General features: G+C 43.9%; 1 protein-coding gene across 9 annotated transcripts in view; it reads right to left on the reverse strand.

Annotated features, from left to right (window-relative positions):
- The window catches only part of LOC113029555 (receptor-type tyrosine-protein phosphatase mu-like), a 224,660-nt gene that overhangs the window by 144,380 nt on the left and 59,388 nt on the right, over positions 1–20,892 (reverse strand). For all 9 annotated transcript variants that reach the window (XM_080306872.1, XM_080306870.1, XM_080306868.1 and 6 more), the window contains exons 3-9: positions 12,566–12,733; positions 12,379–12,488; positions 6,351–6,429; positions 5,494–5,609; positions 5,208–5,382; positions 2,951–3,063; positions 2,439–2,619 (exon numbers count right to left, since the gene is read on the reverse strand). In XM_080306872.1, coding sequence (XP_080162998.1) covers positions 2,439–2,619; positions 2,951–3,063; positions 5,208–5,382; positions 5,494–5,609; positions 6,351–6,429; positions 12,379–12,488; positions 12,566–12,733 — 942 coding nt within the window. The remainder of the gene's footprint in view (positions 1–2,438; positions 2,620–2,950; positions 3,064–5,207; positions 5,383–5,493; positions 5,610–6,350; positions 6,430–12,378; positions 12,489–12,565; positions 12,734–20,892) is intronic.

The following is a 20,892-nucleotide window of genomic DNA, read 5'->3' on the forward strand; positions in this document are numbered from 1 at the left end:
ATTAGCACAAAGACCCTCATCAGGTCTCATTAGAAATGCAGCAAAAGCTGTCAGAGCTTTATCAGCACCAATGATTCACCACAGACCCTTACAATGTCACCAAGAACCATTACAGCCTCCTCAATGACCGAAATAACATCAGTGATCATCAGAACTTGACTGCTGGGCATGTTTTTCATTTTTCCTCCTGGAATAAGAGGCTCTCAGTTGGCTTGTACCAGGAAGTGCATCAAGAATCCAAGTGCATGTAGGACAGCGCACATGCGCATAACAGCCTTCAAAAGCACACTAAAGGATGAACCTGCTCCTCACTGTCACAGGTCAGTGTGACAGGAAGCCTCTGAGGGTGGGGGCTATGGAGGGTGTAATGGAAGTTTATAGGAACATGACAGTGGCTGCGAGGTGTTGAAATGAGTCATGAAGCAGCAGGTCTGAGACGCCGGCATGTTGAAACCTGACACAGTTGTTCACAGTGTCGCCACTGGAACGACTGACAGCAGGACTGGAAAACATGAAGTTTGGAGGCAAGCACACAAAAACACGTCAGCATTGGAAACATCTGCATTGATTTTGATTCATATTTTGTTCAAACATGACTTTTTTATGTTGAAGTTTTTTTTATTATTTTTTTCTTAAAGGAAATTGAAGTGAATGCTTTTATAATTATCACTGTGGAAAATAGAGGTGGTGTAATGCTGACATGAAAAAACTTGCACACTTTCTTTTAACCCTTTAAAGCCGGCCGTTTTGCATAACTATTTTTAAATCCCGGTAGCACTGCAACCATGTAAGCTAGCGCAATAATCTTTTTTGCATATGAAACCGGAGAAGTTGTACTTACATCTTATGCCATCAGCTTGTCCTCGGTCACGGTTTCCTTCCATATATAGCTTTGCAAAAACTGCATAAAAAGCGCTTGCAGCAACAAAAACATAATATTCCAGAAACACGCTTTGCCGATCCGATCAGCTGTTTGTAACACTTCCTACGTCCATCAGCGCGAACTATCGCATGTTCTGCCCAAAACCGGAAGTGACGTCATTTTGCGGAAATGTAGTTTTTTTTTTACCATCGGGGCCTTATAAGCCTATACTGGTGTCTTTCAAAGTTATGTTTGACTTTATGACTCTCTGTATTGTTTCTGGGATGCTTAGGACTCATATTGCACTGCTGGAAATAGTTTATTTTGATGCACATGCGGTTTTTTTGCAAATGTGCACTATAATATTTATTTTAGTTTTTCCTGCAGTGTATAAAAATTGGTGTATTTCAAAAATAAAACTATGAAGACACTTAAATAAAATTTCCTGTGGTGGGAAACTATTTTGTGCAACTTTTTTGTATTTACAGTTTTGAGGGATAAGCCTCTTAAATTTCTCTAACTAGAAATTTTTTCAATTTTTTTGCAGTTTATCGCATTCTTTGCAATTTTATGTAATTACTATGCACTTAATGCATACATATTATTAAAATTTGGGCTATAATTGTTGTATTGATGTATATCAACTTGAAATTCTCCCAAAAATGTCTCTAGAGCATGTAAAAATATAATATAAGCTCTGGCGGACTTGGTTCTATGGTAGGTCTTAAAGGGTTAAGCTGAGATTGATATTATCATCACCTAAAAAATAACATTGTGGTTTTCTTTAAATTATGATTGTTTTACTAAATATTTTTGTGAATCTAAGTGTCTGCTGATGTTCTTTGTTTAAAAATATAGTTCCTCTTTGAAACACAAAGCTCTTTGTTGCTGTTGATAATGTGATCATGTAAATAAAACTTATACTGACAATAATGTAAGCATATGGGTTATATTCTTTCTATAAATTCAAACACAGGTATGTGAATAAAAACAGATCAAATGAATCTGAATTATGAAGACTGGCACTAATAATAATTACAACGAATAGAAACGTGTGGAACAAGCAAACACTCCACAGATGAAGTAACAACTGCACCAGCTGCACCTGTGTAATTAGCGAGCTAATTGCTAATAACATCCATTTTTTGTTTGCGTACACACACACACACACACACACACACACACACACACACACACACACACACACACACACACACACCTGCGGCACAGTGTGTTGGTGTGTTCATTCAGGAGATTAACTGCTAGCGTAGTGTGTACGCAGTAGCCATTAGGAGCTAATGAGTGTGATGCTAACAAAGCTGGCTGTCTTAAGGAGCTCATCGTTAACCATTAGCCACCTGATGAGCTCAGTGCTAATGCAGCTTAGCACGGTACGCTAATGACTCAGCCATTAACCTCCTAATAAGAGCAGTGTGAGTGGAGCCACACGGTTAGCTGCTAGCTGCTAGCAATCACCCGAGGGTCTCTACAAAACAAAACCAACTATGATGACATGAAACGGCCCTCATCACTGATTGGCTGCAGGGTTCGACCATGTGACCTCACTTTCACCCACCTGCACACTTGGTCCTGGCTCTGAGCGGTGGCCCGGGGTTCCCTGTGCCTCCATCCAGGGGCCTGGTGAGGAGCACACTGATCTCATACTCTGTGTCGGGGTCCAGATGCCCGATTTTATGAGTGGGCTTATCAACCGGTGTGGTGTCGATCAACATGCCTGCTGTCGTCCGATACTCAACCTGAAAGCGAGCACAATGTTACAGGTAGGCTGCCCCAGAAGTGGACAAAAATCACCCGACCAAAACAAATATAAAGCAAATTCATGGATCTAAACTTTCTTTGAAAAAAAAATATGCACGCATATACATCTGCACATACATACATACATACTATAGAATTGTAAGTTCTATGCATTACAGAATTCTGCCACAGTTTGTGGCTCCAGCGTCTAAACTTTCTTTGACTATTAGCCTGTTAAAGGGAACAGCAGGCTGATAAGCTAACTATGCAATGTTAGCCAATGTCGTAGCTGTAGCCACACTTCTGAATCAGTGACCAATCAGCACTCACGTCTCGCTCAGTGATTGGTCCGTCCCCATTGATCGAGTTGGCGTTAAGTTGTATCCACAGGTAGGTGGCACCAACTGCTGTCAGCTGAGGAGGGGCGATGGGTACAGGGGGCTCTAAGGGACAAAGGACCAAGATCAGTCTGACAACACACACATGAACACTCACACACACATGAACACTCACACACACATGCTCTTCTGGGTTTCACTAAACTCTTGACGAGGGAGGAAGGTGTTAATAAGACAATTAATATTCGTGACCTTCGGCGAATCACGGCAGACTTGGATTCTATTACCCAGAATCCCCGGTGGTGCTGCTCTACTTCGTCTTGACCCACTTCATCAAAAACACACACACACACACCAGCCAGGATACAATGATATCTGTTTTTCACGTTCAAGTTAATGTTCACCTGTGTGTGTGTGTGTGTGTGTGTGTGTGTGTGTGTGTGTGTGTGTGTGTGTGTTATTGTATCAAACACACATACAAAGTCTGAGTGACAGTTCAATCAGAGGTTTAACCGCCGGGGATTGTGGGGATATGTGTCAGGTCATGTGACCAACAAACACCTCCTCACCTGTTATGGTGTTTGTTTGCTTAGAAATGGCACACACAGACACACACTTAATCCTTGTATTGATCAGCTCAGCTGTGAGTAATGTCACTTGGATCTGCTTCTTCTCACATCTACAGACACAAACTGAAATCTGAACTAAACAAATATAAAAGTATATATGAGTGTGTGTGTGTGTGTATAAAAATAAAACTCGGGTTTCAAGCTGGGGTCCTCAGTAGCTTGAGGGTCCTGCGCAGTATCTTAGCTGTTCATACTGCACTCTTCTGAACAGAGATCCCTGATGTTGTTCCCGGGACCTGCTGGAGCCACTTGCCTAACTTGAGGGGGTCACTGCCCTGGTCAGCACTGGGACCACTCTTACCTTCGCTCTCTACAACTTCTTCTCCAGCACCGTCAATCTGGTTATCAAAAACCAGGCCTGTACGTCCAGGTAAAAGCACCTACGGAGCTGCCAGAGCCCCGCCCTACATAAAAGGCAGATTCAACATGAAACTGTTTAAAAGCTGCAAACTCAGACGCTCTCTGCTCATCATCCTCCGCCTGGCTTTACGATCCTGAACAAAGAGCCCTAACAGCTGGTAGCGCAGTGCTAGTTAGCATCACCCAGCATGGTGTGCAGTGGGACCTATTTCTGAATGTGCAGTTAGTGTGTCACAAACACTTTGTTGTGTGATGGAAGAGTGCGATATAAACTGTTGTCTCATCAGTTTGTCGTGATATAATCAGAGTATGAAGTGGGTGCTCCACAGCGCCTCTGGTGGCTGAAAATATAAAACAGCGCTGTGATCCCTCAGCGCACATGTGACACAAATACAGAAATAATGAAGTCGGACATCCATGAAACCGTCACAGGCTGCTGATCGATTACTGATGGATCCCATTGATCTGCTGTGATTTCTCCTATTTAGACTGAAACATGCTTAAATGTAAAATCGCAGAATTATGTTCATTTAAGAGAATCTAATAAAACATGAAATCATATTTATACTGCTGGTCTCAGCAGGCACCATCAAATGTGCCGCCATGACTAAGCCGCGAGATGAAGGCTAAACGCCATCGAGGCTCATCCCGCGTTCCTCCAACTCTTCAGCGTGATGGGGTAGGAAAAAAGTGTGGATGAAAGCTACGCTTCAGAGACGCCTGACGGCTCCGTCGCACTGAACACGGTGCGTTTAACGAGTCATCGTTAACACGCTGCGGGCCCGCATGTGCGTTCGGGTTAGGGCGCCAGCACTCTGACAAGCAGCGCCAGAAAGAGGAGGCTTTTACTTTGGCGTGATTCATCTTCACAGAAACATTCTGACAAAACGCCGCCGAGACTCCCGCCTTAAAACGGCGCTCTGACTTTCTAATGAGGCTCTCCTCTAACCCCGCAACACACACACACACACACACACATACACACACACACAATCACAAAGCAGTAATGAGGAGCTTTAATAAAACTCTTTCTCGTTTCACGATGGAGTCATTAAAATAAAAAACATGACAAACTGCAGCTTTGATCTGCAGCGAGAGACAGACGAGTGAGGGAGGGGGGTGAGGAGAGGGGGAGGGGGTGAGAAGGAGGGACAGGCGTCCTCTTGTGGAAGACAGGATGATCAGTTTTTTAAGCTTCACATTATTCACATCACTTAAATATATTCAGAGATTATCAGTCAATAAGAGAGCAGCACTCACGTTTGACTGTGAGGTCAGCATAGGAGGACACGCCCACCCCTCGCTCTGATTGGGCGATGCAGCGGTAGCGTCCAGAGTCTCCTTTGGTCGTGTTGTCCACATTGAAGCTCGCCACATAACGCCGAGCATTCAGCGGTTTGGTTTCCCGTACCGCGGCCTGCCGACCGCCCATTCCCTGCCGAGCACAAACACACAAAGTGAAGCAGCCACATACACACACGCCACGCCGAGTGCAGTCTCGCCGCGTGGCGCTCATGTTACTGACTATGGATTATTGATAGATCACCTGCAGGTACAGCAGCAGGTTGCTCTGCGGACGTCCATTGACGGTGCAGTGAAACGTGGCTGTCTGTCCTGCGTTCACCTCCACACCTTTGATATGGAGGAAGTGAGGGGTGCTCACTGAGGACAGGAACACGTAAAACACTGAGGTCAGAGGTCACGCACTGCTGACATCACCTGACTGACCATGCTACGGTAACAGTGAGTCTTCTCTCCTCTGATCTCTTCAGCCGAAAAACAAAAATCTCTACAATCCAATTAGAAAATGGATTCTGGAGGATGCAGGTAAGTGTGTGTGTGTGTGTGTGTGTGTGTGTGTGTGTGTGTGTGTGTGTGTGTGTGTGTGTGTGTGTGTGTGTGTTTTCAATCAGTTTATTGAACAGTGTTGACGTGAAGTAAGACAGCAAGAAAAAGTTCAGGTCAAAGATGTTTACTCGAGGTTTTTCTTCCATCAAAAAGATGTGTACACACACGCACACACACCACCCTATGTGTGTGTGTGTGTGTGTGTTGTGTTCACATAACAAAACAACATAAAAATAGGAGTATTCAGTTGAGCAAGTAGATAAACAGAAGGATGGATCAAAGTCCATGCTAATCAACTTATATTTTAATGAGCTCCCCTGCCTCCACACACACACACACACACACACACACACACACACACACACACACACACACACACACACACACACACACACACACACACACACAGTGACCTTGATTCTACAATACCGGCTCAACTTTTAACATTGTTATCCAATTAAGTAGCCAAACGTCGTTAACCAATTAGGAACTTGTTCTACAAGGGGGCGGTGTCTTCCTGTGTGTCTGTGTGTGCGTGTGTGTGTGTAAACTTACTGCACTGGTGTCCCTGCAGTGAGATGTCCTTGATGGCCAGAATGCCTCTGTGACCGGTGCTGACCGCCTCAAACACCACCTGCACCAAAGACCAAACACCAGCTGTGAAACCTCAGACCTGCTCGTGTTGATAGTTTTAACCCTTTAACGTCCACGCATCAAGAGGCCGCCTGCTTCATTTTGGCTGTAAAGCTACAAAATAATTCTCATCTCATCACAGTGTCAGATGTGTAGTTGTCAGTTACCACGGTGTCAGATGTGTAGTTGTCAGTTACCACGGTGTCAGATGTGTATGTCTGTGAAGGTTCTCAATCATCCAGGTCATCGTAGTCTAAGGAGCTTGCAAAGAAAAGCGTCTGGACTTCTTTAAGTTGCTTGAAGACGTTTCACCTCTCATCCGAGAAGCTTCTTCAATTCTAAGGTCAAATGGTGGAGAGTCCCAGATTTAAACCTAGTGGGAATTTCCCCCCACAGAGGGACAAAAGGACCCCCTGATGATCCTCTAATCGCCTGAGCCAAGGTGTGAAACTGGGTGTGGGTCGCAATCAGCCAGGGACTCCCCACCCATTTGACCTTAGAACTGAAGAAGCTTCTCGGATGAGAGGTGAAACGTCTTCAAGCAACTTAAAGAACTCCAGACGCTTTTCTTTGCAAGCTCCTTTGACTGTCAGATGTGTAGTTGTCAGTTACACAATTACCACGGTGTCAGATTTGTAGTTGACAGTTACCAGTGTCAGATGTGACCCTGACCGCGGCTTTTGTCAGTGTTTTCTATTTGTGTCCGAAAAGAAAGAATCTCTGATGTAAGTCAAACATGACTACAGACATCAGTTCAGATTCTCTGCCTGTGAGTTTGATGACTTTAACGTCAGACCGTTTTCTTAATAGTGCTTATATTTTCCATCTGAGTGTAACGAGTGGGCCCAGCAGCGTGCCCTGAGGAACTTCTAACGCCATGACAACAACTTCATGAAGCCAGAGAAAATTCCCCTGCCATATACGTCCTTGATAACCCTCTCTGACACACATTCAGCTGTGTGTGTGTGTGTGTGTGTTGTACAGTCAGCATAGAAAATGGAGCCTTACTTCCTGTTGCCGCCCATAACAGGAAGTCCTCCTCCCTCCCGTCTCTCTCAGATATGACTTCTCTTCCCTTCATTCTTCTCTCCTCCCTGCATTTCCTTTTCCAATCTCTCACTTCCTGATTCTTTCTTTCAGTCCTCCCCCGCTTCTCCCCCCTCCACTATCTAATTAAGCCTGTCACTAATGAGCTAGCAGTGTTGTTACCGTGGTGATGCAGCTAATTAGTGATGGCTGCTGTGATGACAGGATGGTTGTTCACAGGCAACAACACCTGCACGTGTGTCTGTGTGTGTGTATTACAATCTGTGTGTGTGTGTGTTAAAGTGTGCGTATGTGTGTTTGTGATACAGTGTGTGTGTATGTGTGTGTTTGTGTGTGTGGTTGTGTGTGTGGCTCCCTGCTGTGGGACTTGATGGTTTATGGGCCGGCGTGCTGACAGCAGTGTTTGTCTGTCAGACTCAGACAGATGTTGGACAGATGCAGCTGCAGTGACCTCTCCGTTGCCAGGACAACACCTGAACATTGTGCAGGTGTTGACTTATCAGCTGAGCTAGCGTGGTAATTAGTCTGTATGGGAGCAACAGACACCGGCTAATACCGGTCCAGTTTAGGTGAAGTCGAGCATAACAACAACCAGCTACTGCTGGTGACAAATTCGTAGATGGGTATAAAGGTCAAACGTAAATGAGGATTAATGCAGCACTTTTCCAGCATTAAAGTAACTGATCCAGAGTTCAAAGGTCACAGTGTCATGCCAGAGCTACGACCATCCTGGACACAGATCACAAATTGGAGTCAGAAGAAACATTAATGGTCAGAGAAAGCCAGAGCAAGTCACCGCGCCCAGCTTTCAGAGAATAGAATAGAATAGAATAGAATAGAATTCAACTTTATTGTCATTGCACATGCACAGGTACAGGGCAACGAAATGCAGTTTGCATCCATCCAGAAGTGCTTTAGTGATATAGATATATTACAATATATATTAGCAATAATATAGATATGTGAGTATATTACAGAAATGGGTCTATTATGGTATGTTATAATGTACACGGTATGAGGTATGTTCTGAATATTCTATAACTATAAGTATGTACAGGCTGTAGTGAGTACAAGCTATGTACAGGATATGAACAGGATATAAATATGAAAAACTATACAGAATATGAAATAAATAACTTTACAGAAATCTGAGATATACAGTTATACAGAAATGGGAACTATGCAAGTTGTAAACAGTTGTAGGGTTAAAAATTATCGAATGTACAGAATGATTATTTACACAGAGCTATACAGTAGTGCAGTTAAGATAAGTGAGATATACAGGGAGTGCAGAATTATTAGGCAAATGAGTATTTTGTCCACATCATCCTCTTCATGCATGTTGTCTTACTCCAAGCTGTATAGGCTCGAAAGCCTACTACCAATTAAGCATATTAGGTGATGTGCATCTCTGTAATGAGAAGGGGTGTGGTCTAATGACATCAACACCCTATATCAGGTGTGCATAATTATTAGGCAACGTCCTTTCCTTTGGCAAAATGAGTCAAAAGAAGGACTTGACAGGCTCAGAAAAGTCAAAAATAGTGAGATATCTTGCAGAGGGATGCAGCAGTCTCAAAATTGCAAAGCTTCTGAAGCGTGATCATCGAACAATCAAGCGTTTCATTCAAAATAGTCAACAGGGTCGCAAAAAGCGTGTGGAAAAACCAAGGCGCAAAATAACTGCCCATGAACTGAGAAAAGTCAAGCGTGCAGCTGCCAAGATGCCACTTGCCACCAGTTTGGTCATATTTCAGAGCTGCAACATCACTGGAGTGCCCAAAAGCACAAGGTGTGCAAAACTCAGAGACATGGCCAAGGTAAGAAAGGCTGAAAGACGACCATCACTGAACAAGACACACAAGCTGAAACGTCAAGACTGGGCCAAGAAATATCTCAAGACTGGTTTTTCTAAGGTTTTATGGACTGATGAAATGAGAGTGAGTCTTGATGGGCCAGATGGATGGGCCCGTGGCTGGATTGGTAAAGGGCAGAGAGCTCCAGTCCGACTCAGACGCCAGCAAGGTGGAGGTGGAGTACTGGTTTGGGCTGGTATCATCAAAGATGAGCTTGTGGGGCCTTTTCGGGTTGAGGATGGAGTCAAGCTCAACTCCCAGTCCTACTGCCAGTTTCTGGAAGACACCTTCTTCAAGCAGTGGTACAGGAAGAAGTCTGCATCCTTCAAGAAAAACATGATTTTCATGCAGGACAATGCTCCATCACACGCGTCCAAGTACTCCACAGCGTGGCTGGCAAGAAAGGGTATAAAAGAAGAAGAACTAATGACATGGCCTCCTTGTTCACCTGATCTGAACCCCATTGAGAACCTGTGGTCCATCATCAAATGTGAGATTTACAAGGAGGGAAAACAGTACACCTCTCTGAACAGTGTCTGGGAGGCTGTGGTTGCTGCTGCACGCAATGTTGATGGTGAACAGATCAAAACACTGACAGAATCCATGGATGGCAAGTTTTTGAGTGTCCTTGCAAAGAAAGGTGGCTATATTGGTCGCTGATTTGTTTTTGTTTTGTTTTTGAATGTCAGAAATGTATATTTGTGAATGTGGAGATGTTATATTGGTTTCACTGGTAAAAATAAATAATTGAAATGGGTATATATTTGTTTTTGTTAAGTTGCCTAATAATTATGCACAGTAATAGTCACCTGCACACACAGATATCCCCCTAAAATAGCTAAAACTAAAAACAAACTAAAAACTACTTCCAAAAACATTCAGCTTTGATATTAATGAGTTTTTTGGGTTCATTGAGAACATGGTTGTTGTTCAATAATAAAATTATTCCTCAAAAATACAACTTGCCTAATAATTCTGCACTCCCTGTAATTCCTACAGAGGCTATATAAAGTGCTAGTGGTTGTGAGTGGTGGTTCAGTCCATGTTATTATTGTGTGTTTGAGGGTACAGTTGTCCATTGTGGGTGTGTGTATGTTCAGTCCATGAGTTTAACGTGGGTCAGATGTCAGGAGGCAGAGTTCAGGAGTCTGACAGCTGTGGGGAAGAAGCTGTTCCGGTACCTGGTGGTCTTAGTCCGGAGGCTCCTGTAGCGCCTCCCAGAGGGCAGGAGGGTGAAGAGTCCATGTGATGGGTGACTGGGGTCTTTGATGATTTTCCCAGCCCTTTTCAGACACCGCTTCCTGTAGATGTCTTTTATGGCAGGAAGTGGTGCTCCGGCGATGCGCTGGGCAGTTTTCACGACCCTCTGCAACGCCTTCCGGTCCGAGGCAGAGCAGTTCCCGTACCAGACTGTTATACAGTTGGTCAGGATGCTCTCGATGGTGCAACGATAGAAGTTCACCAGGATGTCTGAGGACAGGTGGTTCTTCCTCAGAGTCCTCAAGAAGAAGAGGCGCTGGTGAGCCTTCTTGACCAGCTTGGAGCAGTTGGTCGTCCAGGTGAGATCCTCGGAGATGTGGACTCCCAGAATGCAATTAGCTTCAACAGAACCGCCTCCAACGCAGTGGGAGGGGCCTCGTAACTTACAGGTAAGTTCAGGAAACATTCTCTCCCATAAGGCTGTTATGAGGGGGGAAACAGTCTGTGTATCAGGCTGTAAATATGCTTGTTTTAACATGGGAGTCTTTGGGACTGACTCACTGCTGCCTCTGCTGGACGTCAGAGAAACTGCAAGTGGTAGAGACATGACAACAACAACACAGAATCTATAAAGAGAGCTGCCTGTGAGTGGTGCAGGTGGAAACACCTTTGTGAATGCTTTCATGTGTTTGTGTGATTTTAATAAGTCCAGCGTCAGACCGACAATCAGCCATAAGTGTTCAGAGCCACACGACTGAAACGCAAAATCACTTCTAAAATGTTGGACAGTAACAGGAACAGATTGGGACGTTGAGTCCAGAGGTTGTGCTGTCGACGGGAGGAAACATTTTTTGGCACTAGAAGGTTCCCGTGGTGAGAAAAACTCACTTCCTGCTGCTGCTCTACACCAAGTGTGCGCCTATGTGTGCGTGTTGAACCAATTAGCAGCAGCCCTCGTGTGGTTTGGAGATGACAGAGCTTTTAAAGCCACATAAAAGAGCTTTCAATACGGATCAGCCACATCCAGAGCGAGTGTGTGTGCATTCGCCTGTGTATCTCTGTGAGGACCACTGCAACTCTCAGGACATGTGAGGATCGCTTTTTGGGACGGAGGGTCCAGACTGGGGGTCAGGGTTTGGTCAGTACCCCAACCACAGTCCTCGCAGTGATAGAAATACCAGCGTGTGTGTTATCTCGCTGCTTTCAGACTGCTTTCAAACACACAATAATAACATGGACTGAACCACCACTCACAACCACTAGCACTTTATATAGCCTCTGTAGAAACTATCTACACCCTCACTTATCTTAACTGCACTACTGTATAGCTCTGTGTAAATAATCATTCTGTACATACGATAATTTTTAACCCTACAACTGTTTACAACTTGCATAGTTCCCATTTCTGTATAACTGTATATCTCAGATTTCTGTAAAGTTATTTATTTCATATTCTGTATAGTTTTTCATATTTATGTCCTGTTCATATCCTGTACATAGCTTGTACTCACTACAGCCTGTACATACTTAGTTATAGAATATTCACAACATACTTCATACCGTGTACATTATAACATACCATAATAGACCCATTTCTGTAATATATTCACATATCTATATTATTGCTAATATATATTGTAATATATCTATATCACTAAAGCACTTCTGGATGGATGCAAACTGCATTTCGTTGCCCTGTACCTGTGCATGTGCAATGACAATAAAGTTGAATTCTATTCTATTCTATTCTTTCCAGCCAATCTCCCAGTTTAGTACCACCTGGTATCACACTATTCAGGTAAAACCTGTCAAAAGTAAACGTGCGTGTTTGCGTTAGGGTGGTTTACCTCGTAGTGATTGGGCCAGAAGGTGGACACAGCAAGCTCCACCCCCTTCCAGATGTGGTAGGAGGGGCCTGAGAAGTTAAAGACAGGAACTCCCAGAGGACTACTGTTCTCTGCAGGAAACATATACACCGTCATCATCTGAGAGCTCGGCCTACACTGACTAACCTGCGCCAGTGTTCCTGCGTACCTTTGATGTAGACGTTAAGCGTAGCGGGCACGGCACCCTCGCGCCCTCCAACCTGGTAAAACAGGAAACTGAGGCAGTGCGTGTCGTTTTCTCTGAGTGGCGGTAGTAGCAGCTGAGCGCGCTGACCACCATAGCGACCTGACGTGTTCACAAACAGGAAGGAGGAGCCTGCGGAGAGGAAGCAACACCTCATTATAAACAGCCAAGATAAAGTCCTTAAACAGTGACAGACTTCAAAATAAAAAGCATGTTTGTATAGAAATATGTCTTTTTATTTACTTTTAAAATCTTTGTGTATGTGAACAGCACATAAAAAACTGAATGAGTTAAATTTAAAATGGTTTGAATGCAAAATGGGTTAATAATGGTCAGAGGGTCCGGTGGCGCCAGTGTCCGGCAGCCTCGCCTCTGTCAGTGCGCCCCAGGGTGGCTGTGGCTACAATGTAGCTGCCATCACCAGTGTGTGAATGTGTGTGTGAATGGCTGGATGACAGGTTGTGTAAAGCGCTTTGGGGTCCTTAGGGACTAGAAAAGCGCTATACAAATACAGGCCATTTACCAATAAACATGTTTATTAGCATATTAATACATATGATTAATAAACATGTTAATAAACATCAAACTTTCTCACAGTGAACATGTTGAGGATTAACACCCATCAAAATAAAGTCAGACTTTCAGCTCAATGATTCTGATCATTTATTGGAGCGAATGCCAGACAGCACAGCCTTCAAAATAAAAGCATGTGTGAGGTCACAGGATGGAGAAAATGAAAAGGAGTGAAGACGGTGGGAAAGAGATGAAACAACAGGAAAGGTGAGTCTATTTGTCAGTATGTGACAAATAGGTGAAGTGAGAATAGTGAAGGACGGAAGTGACGGACAAGGTTCAAGGTTCTTTATTATTTGTCACATGCATAGTTATACAAGTATAACACACAGTGAAATGTAGCCTGACACGCTCCTCGACATGTGCAAAAATTGGGGGGGGGGGGGGTGTAGAGGAAGAACATTATATTATATATATATTTCGGTTCGGTACGCATATGTATCGAACAATACAACATTTGTAATTTCTTTTATCAATTTTCCTTCTGACGATGCTGTCTGTGTTGAGCGCTCAGTGAATCTGTGTTCGACTACTCCGCCTAGGCTGCACTGTCGAGCGCAGATCCACTGAGCGCTCAACACAGACAGCATAGTCAGAAGGAAGAGCGCAGGGCAAGCTAGCGAGACAGAAGTTAAGCTCTACTTGCAACAGGCAAATTGAACCTCATTCAGATCTGGCGTTTGGAATTATTTTGGTTTTCATGTGACGTATGACCCTGAAGGTAAGCGAGTCATGGACTAAAGTAAAACAGTATGTTGGATGTGCCATGCAATGCTCAATTACATTGGTGTGAACTAGTGTGTTAGCGCAGTTAGCTCGTTAACGTGTTGGCCGTCTAGCCCCATGCACGGGGCGATCGGCGGTAGCTCGTTAACGGAGATTTGCCGTGTTGTGGCGTTAAGGTCATTTCAACGAGATTAACCTGAAAGCACTAGTGGGAACACAACGAATATGACTGCACATTTACGCCGACATCATCCTAGTGCAAAGACAAGTGGAAGCAGACAAAAACAACAAGCATGCTACTAACGTTAGCCGAGTCATTTAGACAGCTGTTAGCACATGATTCTCCTTATGCTGCTGAGAATATAGCCCAGAAGAAGCGGATAGTATAGCTTTTATTTTGGAAAGAGCCATTTCTCTGTAATAAACTCTCTTTTCCAAAGATGAGTGATTCCTCAATCAGATACAGGGCTCGCAATATCGCTAGCCCGATGTCCCGGAGCTAGCGATTTTTTTCAGTCGGGCTACCAAAATCTTTCTCTTCCCTGCCCGTCGGGCTATTGTAGGAAAAATATATGTCAATGCTTTTGCATTCTTTCAGAAATGTAGCTGGGTAATTATGTCATTGGCATCGGTGAGCCACTGTCAATATGTGACATATTGAAGTCGCGTTTGAATTTGCGCTTGTTTTTTTGCTTTCACTTTGCAATCGTGCGAACTGTGTATAGAGAGCGACAGCACTGATCTGTGAGTGATGATAATTTGTGCACCAATTCCTCTGACATCGTCTTATTAATCGTTAGCTTACTATGCAAACATGACAAGTGAAATCTCCCGCAGCTTAAACATGTGAGAGGTTGATCGCGCAGAGAATCGCTGAGCTTATGTGAGTGAGTGTGTAAAAGCATTTCAGTTCTGCTGAGCCAAATAAGACAGGTCAGGGTGAAGAAGTGACAGCCAAAGAAAAGCTTACCACAAAACGGAGAAGTTATGACAAATCAGACTATAAGGCAAAAAGAAAGTGCAGCTTTATGGTTTCATGGACAAAATAATTTCTGTGGCTGCGATATGATGAGCTAAATAACCAGGGCTGCACATAAGTGGTCCGCAGGTGCGCATTCGCTGTCAAAATAAAAAACACGCACAAGGGTTAGGGTTAAATTTAAAAACTGTACTTTTGAGTTAAAATATATATTTATAATTTTAATAAATGACAAATTAAAAATGCATGAACATTTTTTTGTATCGAAAAAATATCGAACCGTGACACCAAAGTATCGAACCGAACCGAACCGTGAATTTTGTGTATCGTTGCACCCCTAATATATACATACATACATATATATATATATATATATATATATATATATATATATATATATATATATATATATATATATATACATATATATATATATACATATATATATATATATACACACATATAGTATATATATGTGTATATAAGACAGCACAGAGGCACTAATCATGGCAGCACAAGAACAAGCTCTGAGTACAAGATCCATAGAGGCTGGGGTCTATCACACCAGGCAAGACCCCAGGTGCAGGCTGTGTAAAGATGCCCCAGAGACAATCCAGCACATAACAGCAGGGTGCAAGATGCTAGCAGGCAAGGCATACATGGAACGCCATAACCAAGTGGCCGGCATAGTGTACAGGAACATCTGTGCCGAGTATAACCTGGAAGTCCCGAGGTCAAAATGGGAGATGCCCCCAAGGGTGGTGGAGAATGACCGAGCTAAGATCCTGTGGGACTTCCAGATACAGACGGACAAAATGGTGGTGGCTAACCAACCGGACATAGTGGTGGTAGACAAACAGAAGCAGACGGCCGTAGTGATCGATGTAGTGGTTCCGAATGACAGCAATATCAGGAAGAAGGAACACGAGAAGCTGGAGAAATACCAAGGGCTCAGAGAAGAGCTCGAGAGGATGTGGAGGGTGAAGGTAACGGTGGTCCCCGTGGTAATCGGAGCACTAGGTGCGGTGACTCCCAAGCTAGGCGAGTGGCTCCAGCAGATCCCGGGAATAACATCGGAGATCTCTGTCCAGAAGAGCGCAGTCCTGGGAACAGCTAAGATACTGCGCAGGACCCTCAAGCTCCCAGGCCTCTGGTAGAGGACCCGAGCTTGAAGGATAAACCGCCCGCAGGGGCGTGCTGGGTGTTTTTATACACTGGGTGAATGTGCAGTAGTAGCAGCAAGCAGGTGAATTCTGTACATTAATATGAATAGACATCTGACTATTTTACAGGATAGACAATATAAACATATTTAAAATTAAAGGAATTGAAATGTACATTGTGCCTTGGTTTAGTGTCTGGAAGAGAGTCCTGTCTCAGTCAATTATAGATGATGTGAGAGGGCGGGTGTGTGTGTTTAGGGCACGGATGGCTTGGGGATAGAAGCTCCTCTTGAGTCTCGCTGTCCTTGCCCGGAAGATGCGGAACCTTCTACCAGATTGCAGAAGTTGGAACAGTTTGTTGCCTGGATGGGACGGGTCCTTCAGTATCTGTTCTGCTCTAGTCCGGCATCTCCTGGTGTAGGTGTCCTGAAGCGGGGGGAGAGCAATCCTGCAGCAGCGTTCTGCTGTACGGATCACTCTCTGGAGAGCTTTTTGGTCCTTCACACAGCTGTTCCCAAACCACGATGTCATGTTCTGTGTGAGGATGCTCTCCACAGCGCCTGTATAGAAAATCCTGAGGATCTTTGGAGAGACCCTGAACTTCCTCAGTTGTCGTAGGTGATACAGGCGCTGCCTAGCCTTTTTGGTCTGGACCTGAATGTGGGCAGCCCATGTCAGGTCTGAGGAGATGTGGACACCAAGATACTTGAAGGACTGCACCCTCTCCACTGGAGCTCCATTGATGATAATGGGCTTGTAGTCTCTGTGCTGACCCCTTCTGAAGTCCACCACCAGCTCCTTGGTCTTGCTGACGTTTTGCTGGAGGTGGTTGTCCTGGCACCACGATGCCAGATTCTTCACTTCATCCATGTAGGCCGCCTCATCGTTGTTGGAGATGGCACCCAACACCACTGTGTCGTCAGCAAACTTCACAATGGTGTTGGAGCCATGGGTGGCCACACAGCCTGAAGTGTAGAGGGAGTAGAGCAGTGGCGAGAGGACACATCCCTGAGGTGCTCCTGTGTTGATGGTGATGCTGTTGGAGAAGCACCTGCCCACCCTCACCACCTGAGTTCTGCCAGTGAGGAAGTCCAACACACATGCACACAGACGGCTGTTAAGTCCCAGATCCCTCAGCTTTGTGAACAGTCTGCAGGGCACTATTGTGTTAAACGCTGAACTGTAATCAACAAACAGCATTCGCACATAGTTACCCTGTTTCTTGTCCACGTGGCTGAGAGTGGTGTGTAGGACGTGGGCGATGGCATCCTCTGTGGATCTGTTGGATCTGTAGGCGAACTGCAGCGGATCTGTGGTGTCTGGGATGGAGGAGGAGATGATGTTCTTCAGCAGCCTCTCAAACACCTTCATTACTATAGAGGTCAGTGCAACTGGCCGGTAATCGTTCAGGGATGAGGGTTTGCTGTTCTTGGGCACAGGGATGATGGGATGATTCTTCACTTCATCCATGTAGGCCGCCTCATCGTTGTTGGAGATGGCACCCAACACCACTGTGTCGTCAGCAAACTTCACAATGGTGTTGGAGCCATGGATGGCCACACAGTCTGAAGTGTAGAGGGAGTAGAGCAGTGGCGAGAGGACACATCCCTGAGGACACAGGGATGCTTACCCTGAGGGTAAGCGACTCATGTTGTAACCAGGGGCGGATATAGAAGGGTGGCATGGGGTGGTAAGTGCCACCCTAAAATGATCCCTTGCCACCCCAAGTGCCACCCCAGTCTTGCATATGACAGTGTTGTTTATTAAAATAAGATAGCATTAACAGTTTGAGCGTAGTTACAGTCAACAGTGAATATAAATGCTAAAACTGAATATATTGCATAGTGTTCCCCCCCTGCACCATTAACAAATGGTTCAGCCCATAGGTGGACCGGCTTTTTTCTTGTTTTCAGTAGCAAGCGATGCTTATGATTGTGCCAGAGCACATTTTGAACAACACCATGGGAATTTCAGATTTCACACAGGCAGGTGGATGTTACACTGTGGAAATGGAAGGAAGGTGAGTGTTATTAACCCTCTGTGGTCCACGGACACGCTGCACCTCCAAATCACATGACTGATGTAAGCTGACACAGCAACAAGCCACGCTGAGTCTCTGTTTCAGCCAACATTGAAAGTTCGGACTTCAAAGTTTTTAAATTTTAATTACAGGCCAGTAAATCCAGAGTTAGGATAATATATATCAGCCACGCTTTTTTCTAAATACTGTCGTCACGTTTGTGTGTGTGTGTGTTTTAAGCGTTTTCTAAGGACAGCGTGAAAACAGTAAAGAAAGGAAAAAAGCCACCTCTTTCCTATCAGTGGAAAAATGCACCATGTCGACCAATTTTAAAAAAACAGTCCACATGTGGGATTTGGTTGTTTAGGAAGAGGGAAAAGTTTTGGGAGTGACGGTAACGACAGCGAGAGAGAGAGAGAGAGAGAGAGAGAGAGAGTTTAGATGTGGGAGATTTGTGACGTTTAGCGTGGCGTGTTTACTTAGTGTGTTGTGGTATCTTGTGTAGTTGTTCTGTTGTGTAGTCGTTTTGTTTAGTGTGTGAGTGAGGGCACTAATGAATGTCACAAATGCACATTTGCAACGTAAACACTGTCACTAAGTAGAAAACCAGCAGAGTGATACACCTGCTGTTGTCAGGCCTGCAGGTTTGTCCCTGTGCTCTTCTGTCTTTTGGTGGACAAACTTGTTTTTTACTGGCACACATCATTTGTGGGGCATCTTATTGCAACACCTGATTGTTCTCTCATTTTAGTTTTAGTAATATTTTTAAATGGTTTTAGAAAATGAAAAAAAAAAAAAACGGTGTATTGGCTGCATTTTTAGATAAATAGTTGTTTATGTTTACAAAATGTACATTTTATATTTGCATTTCAAGTTATAAAAATTTACTCAACATGTCTGTGGTTTTTGTTTACAGTAATAAATACTGCTAAGATTTTAGGTTCTTTGTGTGATTTCAGATCAGTAATACTAATGCAGTATGTCAGTGAAAAAACAACTAAATTCAGTTGAGCTGAAAAGATACCAAACAAGGCAACGGGGAAAAAAAATAAAATGAAACAATCTGAGGGTGAAATACAAACGTAAACTCAAAACGAGTCAAAAATGTCCGGTTGTATTTCAGACCTCAGTGGGTTAATGCAACAAATCATGAAAAATTAGGTTTAAATTTTTGCTCATGACAGTGCAGATTTCTGACATTTTGTGTAATGTTAATGTAATTTTGTAATTTTTTTCTATTTAAGCTGTAACAATGTGATTGTTTTCTAACAAAAACAGTGTGAAACTTAAGTTAGACTTGTGTTTGTAAATGAAACGCCTGTTGTTGTGTAGCTTTCTGGATTTTATACTTATTGGGCTACATATTTATTTATTATACAGGCTATACAGTACATACCATCACCATGTTTTATGTAACTATAGTATGTAATTATGTGGGCTACAGACAATAATTAAGTTATAGACTATATTTATATGAAAAACGTGTATACTTACTGCATTTGAATCATTTTAACCATGTGTAACCACCTGCGTATGTTTGGGAAAAAAAAAAGGCTTTGATTTTGCCACCCCATTTGATTTCTTTGCCACCCTCATGCCACCCTAAGAAAATTAATCTAGATCCGCCCCTGGTTGTAACTGACGTCAGACGCCGGAGATTTTGGCGGAAAATTAAAGCAAATGGTAGTTTAGAATTGAACAAAGTTTCTTTAAGCTTCAGTATTACCAAATATACTAATCAATTGTCATATAACTAACAACATCTGTCCTATCATCTCTAACACCCTGGAGGACAACGGGGAGAGTTTAGACGCTCTCCAAGATTACATGCCGGAGGACACCGTAAAGAACATCGCCTTCGATAGAGTGCATCAGCTCTGTTCTAGGATGCCTTCTGGACCCAGTGGAGGTGGTGAGTGACAGGAGAACGGCGGCTAAGCTGTCATCCCTGATGGACAACATCTCCCACCCCATGCAGCAGACTGTGACAGCACTGAGCAGCTCCTTCAGTGGGAGACTGCGGCACCCACGGTGTGGGACGGAGAGATTTCGCAGGTCTTTCCTCCCCACTGCTGTCAGACTCCATAATAAAGACTTTAACTGATCAAGCACACACATCCATACATATGCAATAATACTAAGTGCAATAATCCTTTCTGTCATCGTTGTATTTTTACTCAGTTGTATATAGTATTTGTATTTGTATTCTATTTTTATCTTATTGTATATAGTATTTTATTTTATTCTATTCTGTACAGTTGTGTACTGTATTTATTCTTATTGTATTCTAATTTTTGCCTCATAACTTTTGCACTGTCCACTTCCTGCTGTGACAAAACAAATTTCCCACGTGTGGGACTAATAAAGGTTATCTTATCTTATCTTATCTTATCTTATCGCTTGGGGGACGTGAGGTCGCCGGCCAGGAGACCACGTCCTATTGTGGCCAAATTCGGCCACTTCAAACAAAAGGAACAGGTGAAAAGCCACGGCAGGAAATTAAAAGGAATCGACTTCAGCGTGAACGACCAGTTCCCCTGGAACGACACAGGGTCCTCTTCCCAATCCGACGCGGCCTCATCCAGAAGGGCTCCCGCGCTGTCATCGCTGTGGACCGGCTGTACGTGGACGGACAGCTTCACTGCGACCCCAACATCACTCGGTGGCTGTATTAACCTCACACCAGATAAGAATCCGCTACACCCTTTCCCTATCCACTCACGCTAACTTGTATTAACATCTGTTTAACTTACCGGTATCAAATCGCATCTTAAGTGTGATATGATCGCAGAATTAACACCAATGGTTCATCAATGGTTTGATTGAAATG

The sequence above is a fragment of the Astatotilapia calliptera genome, chromosome 9 (assembly GCF_964374335.1).
Source record: "Astatotilapia calliptera chromosome 9, fAstCal68.1, whole genome shotgun sequence".
NCBI lineage: Eukaryota > Metazoa > Chordata > Actinopteri > Cichliformes > Cichlidae > Astatotilapia > Astatotilapia calliptera.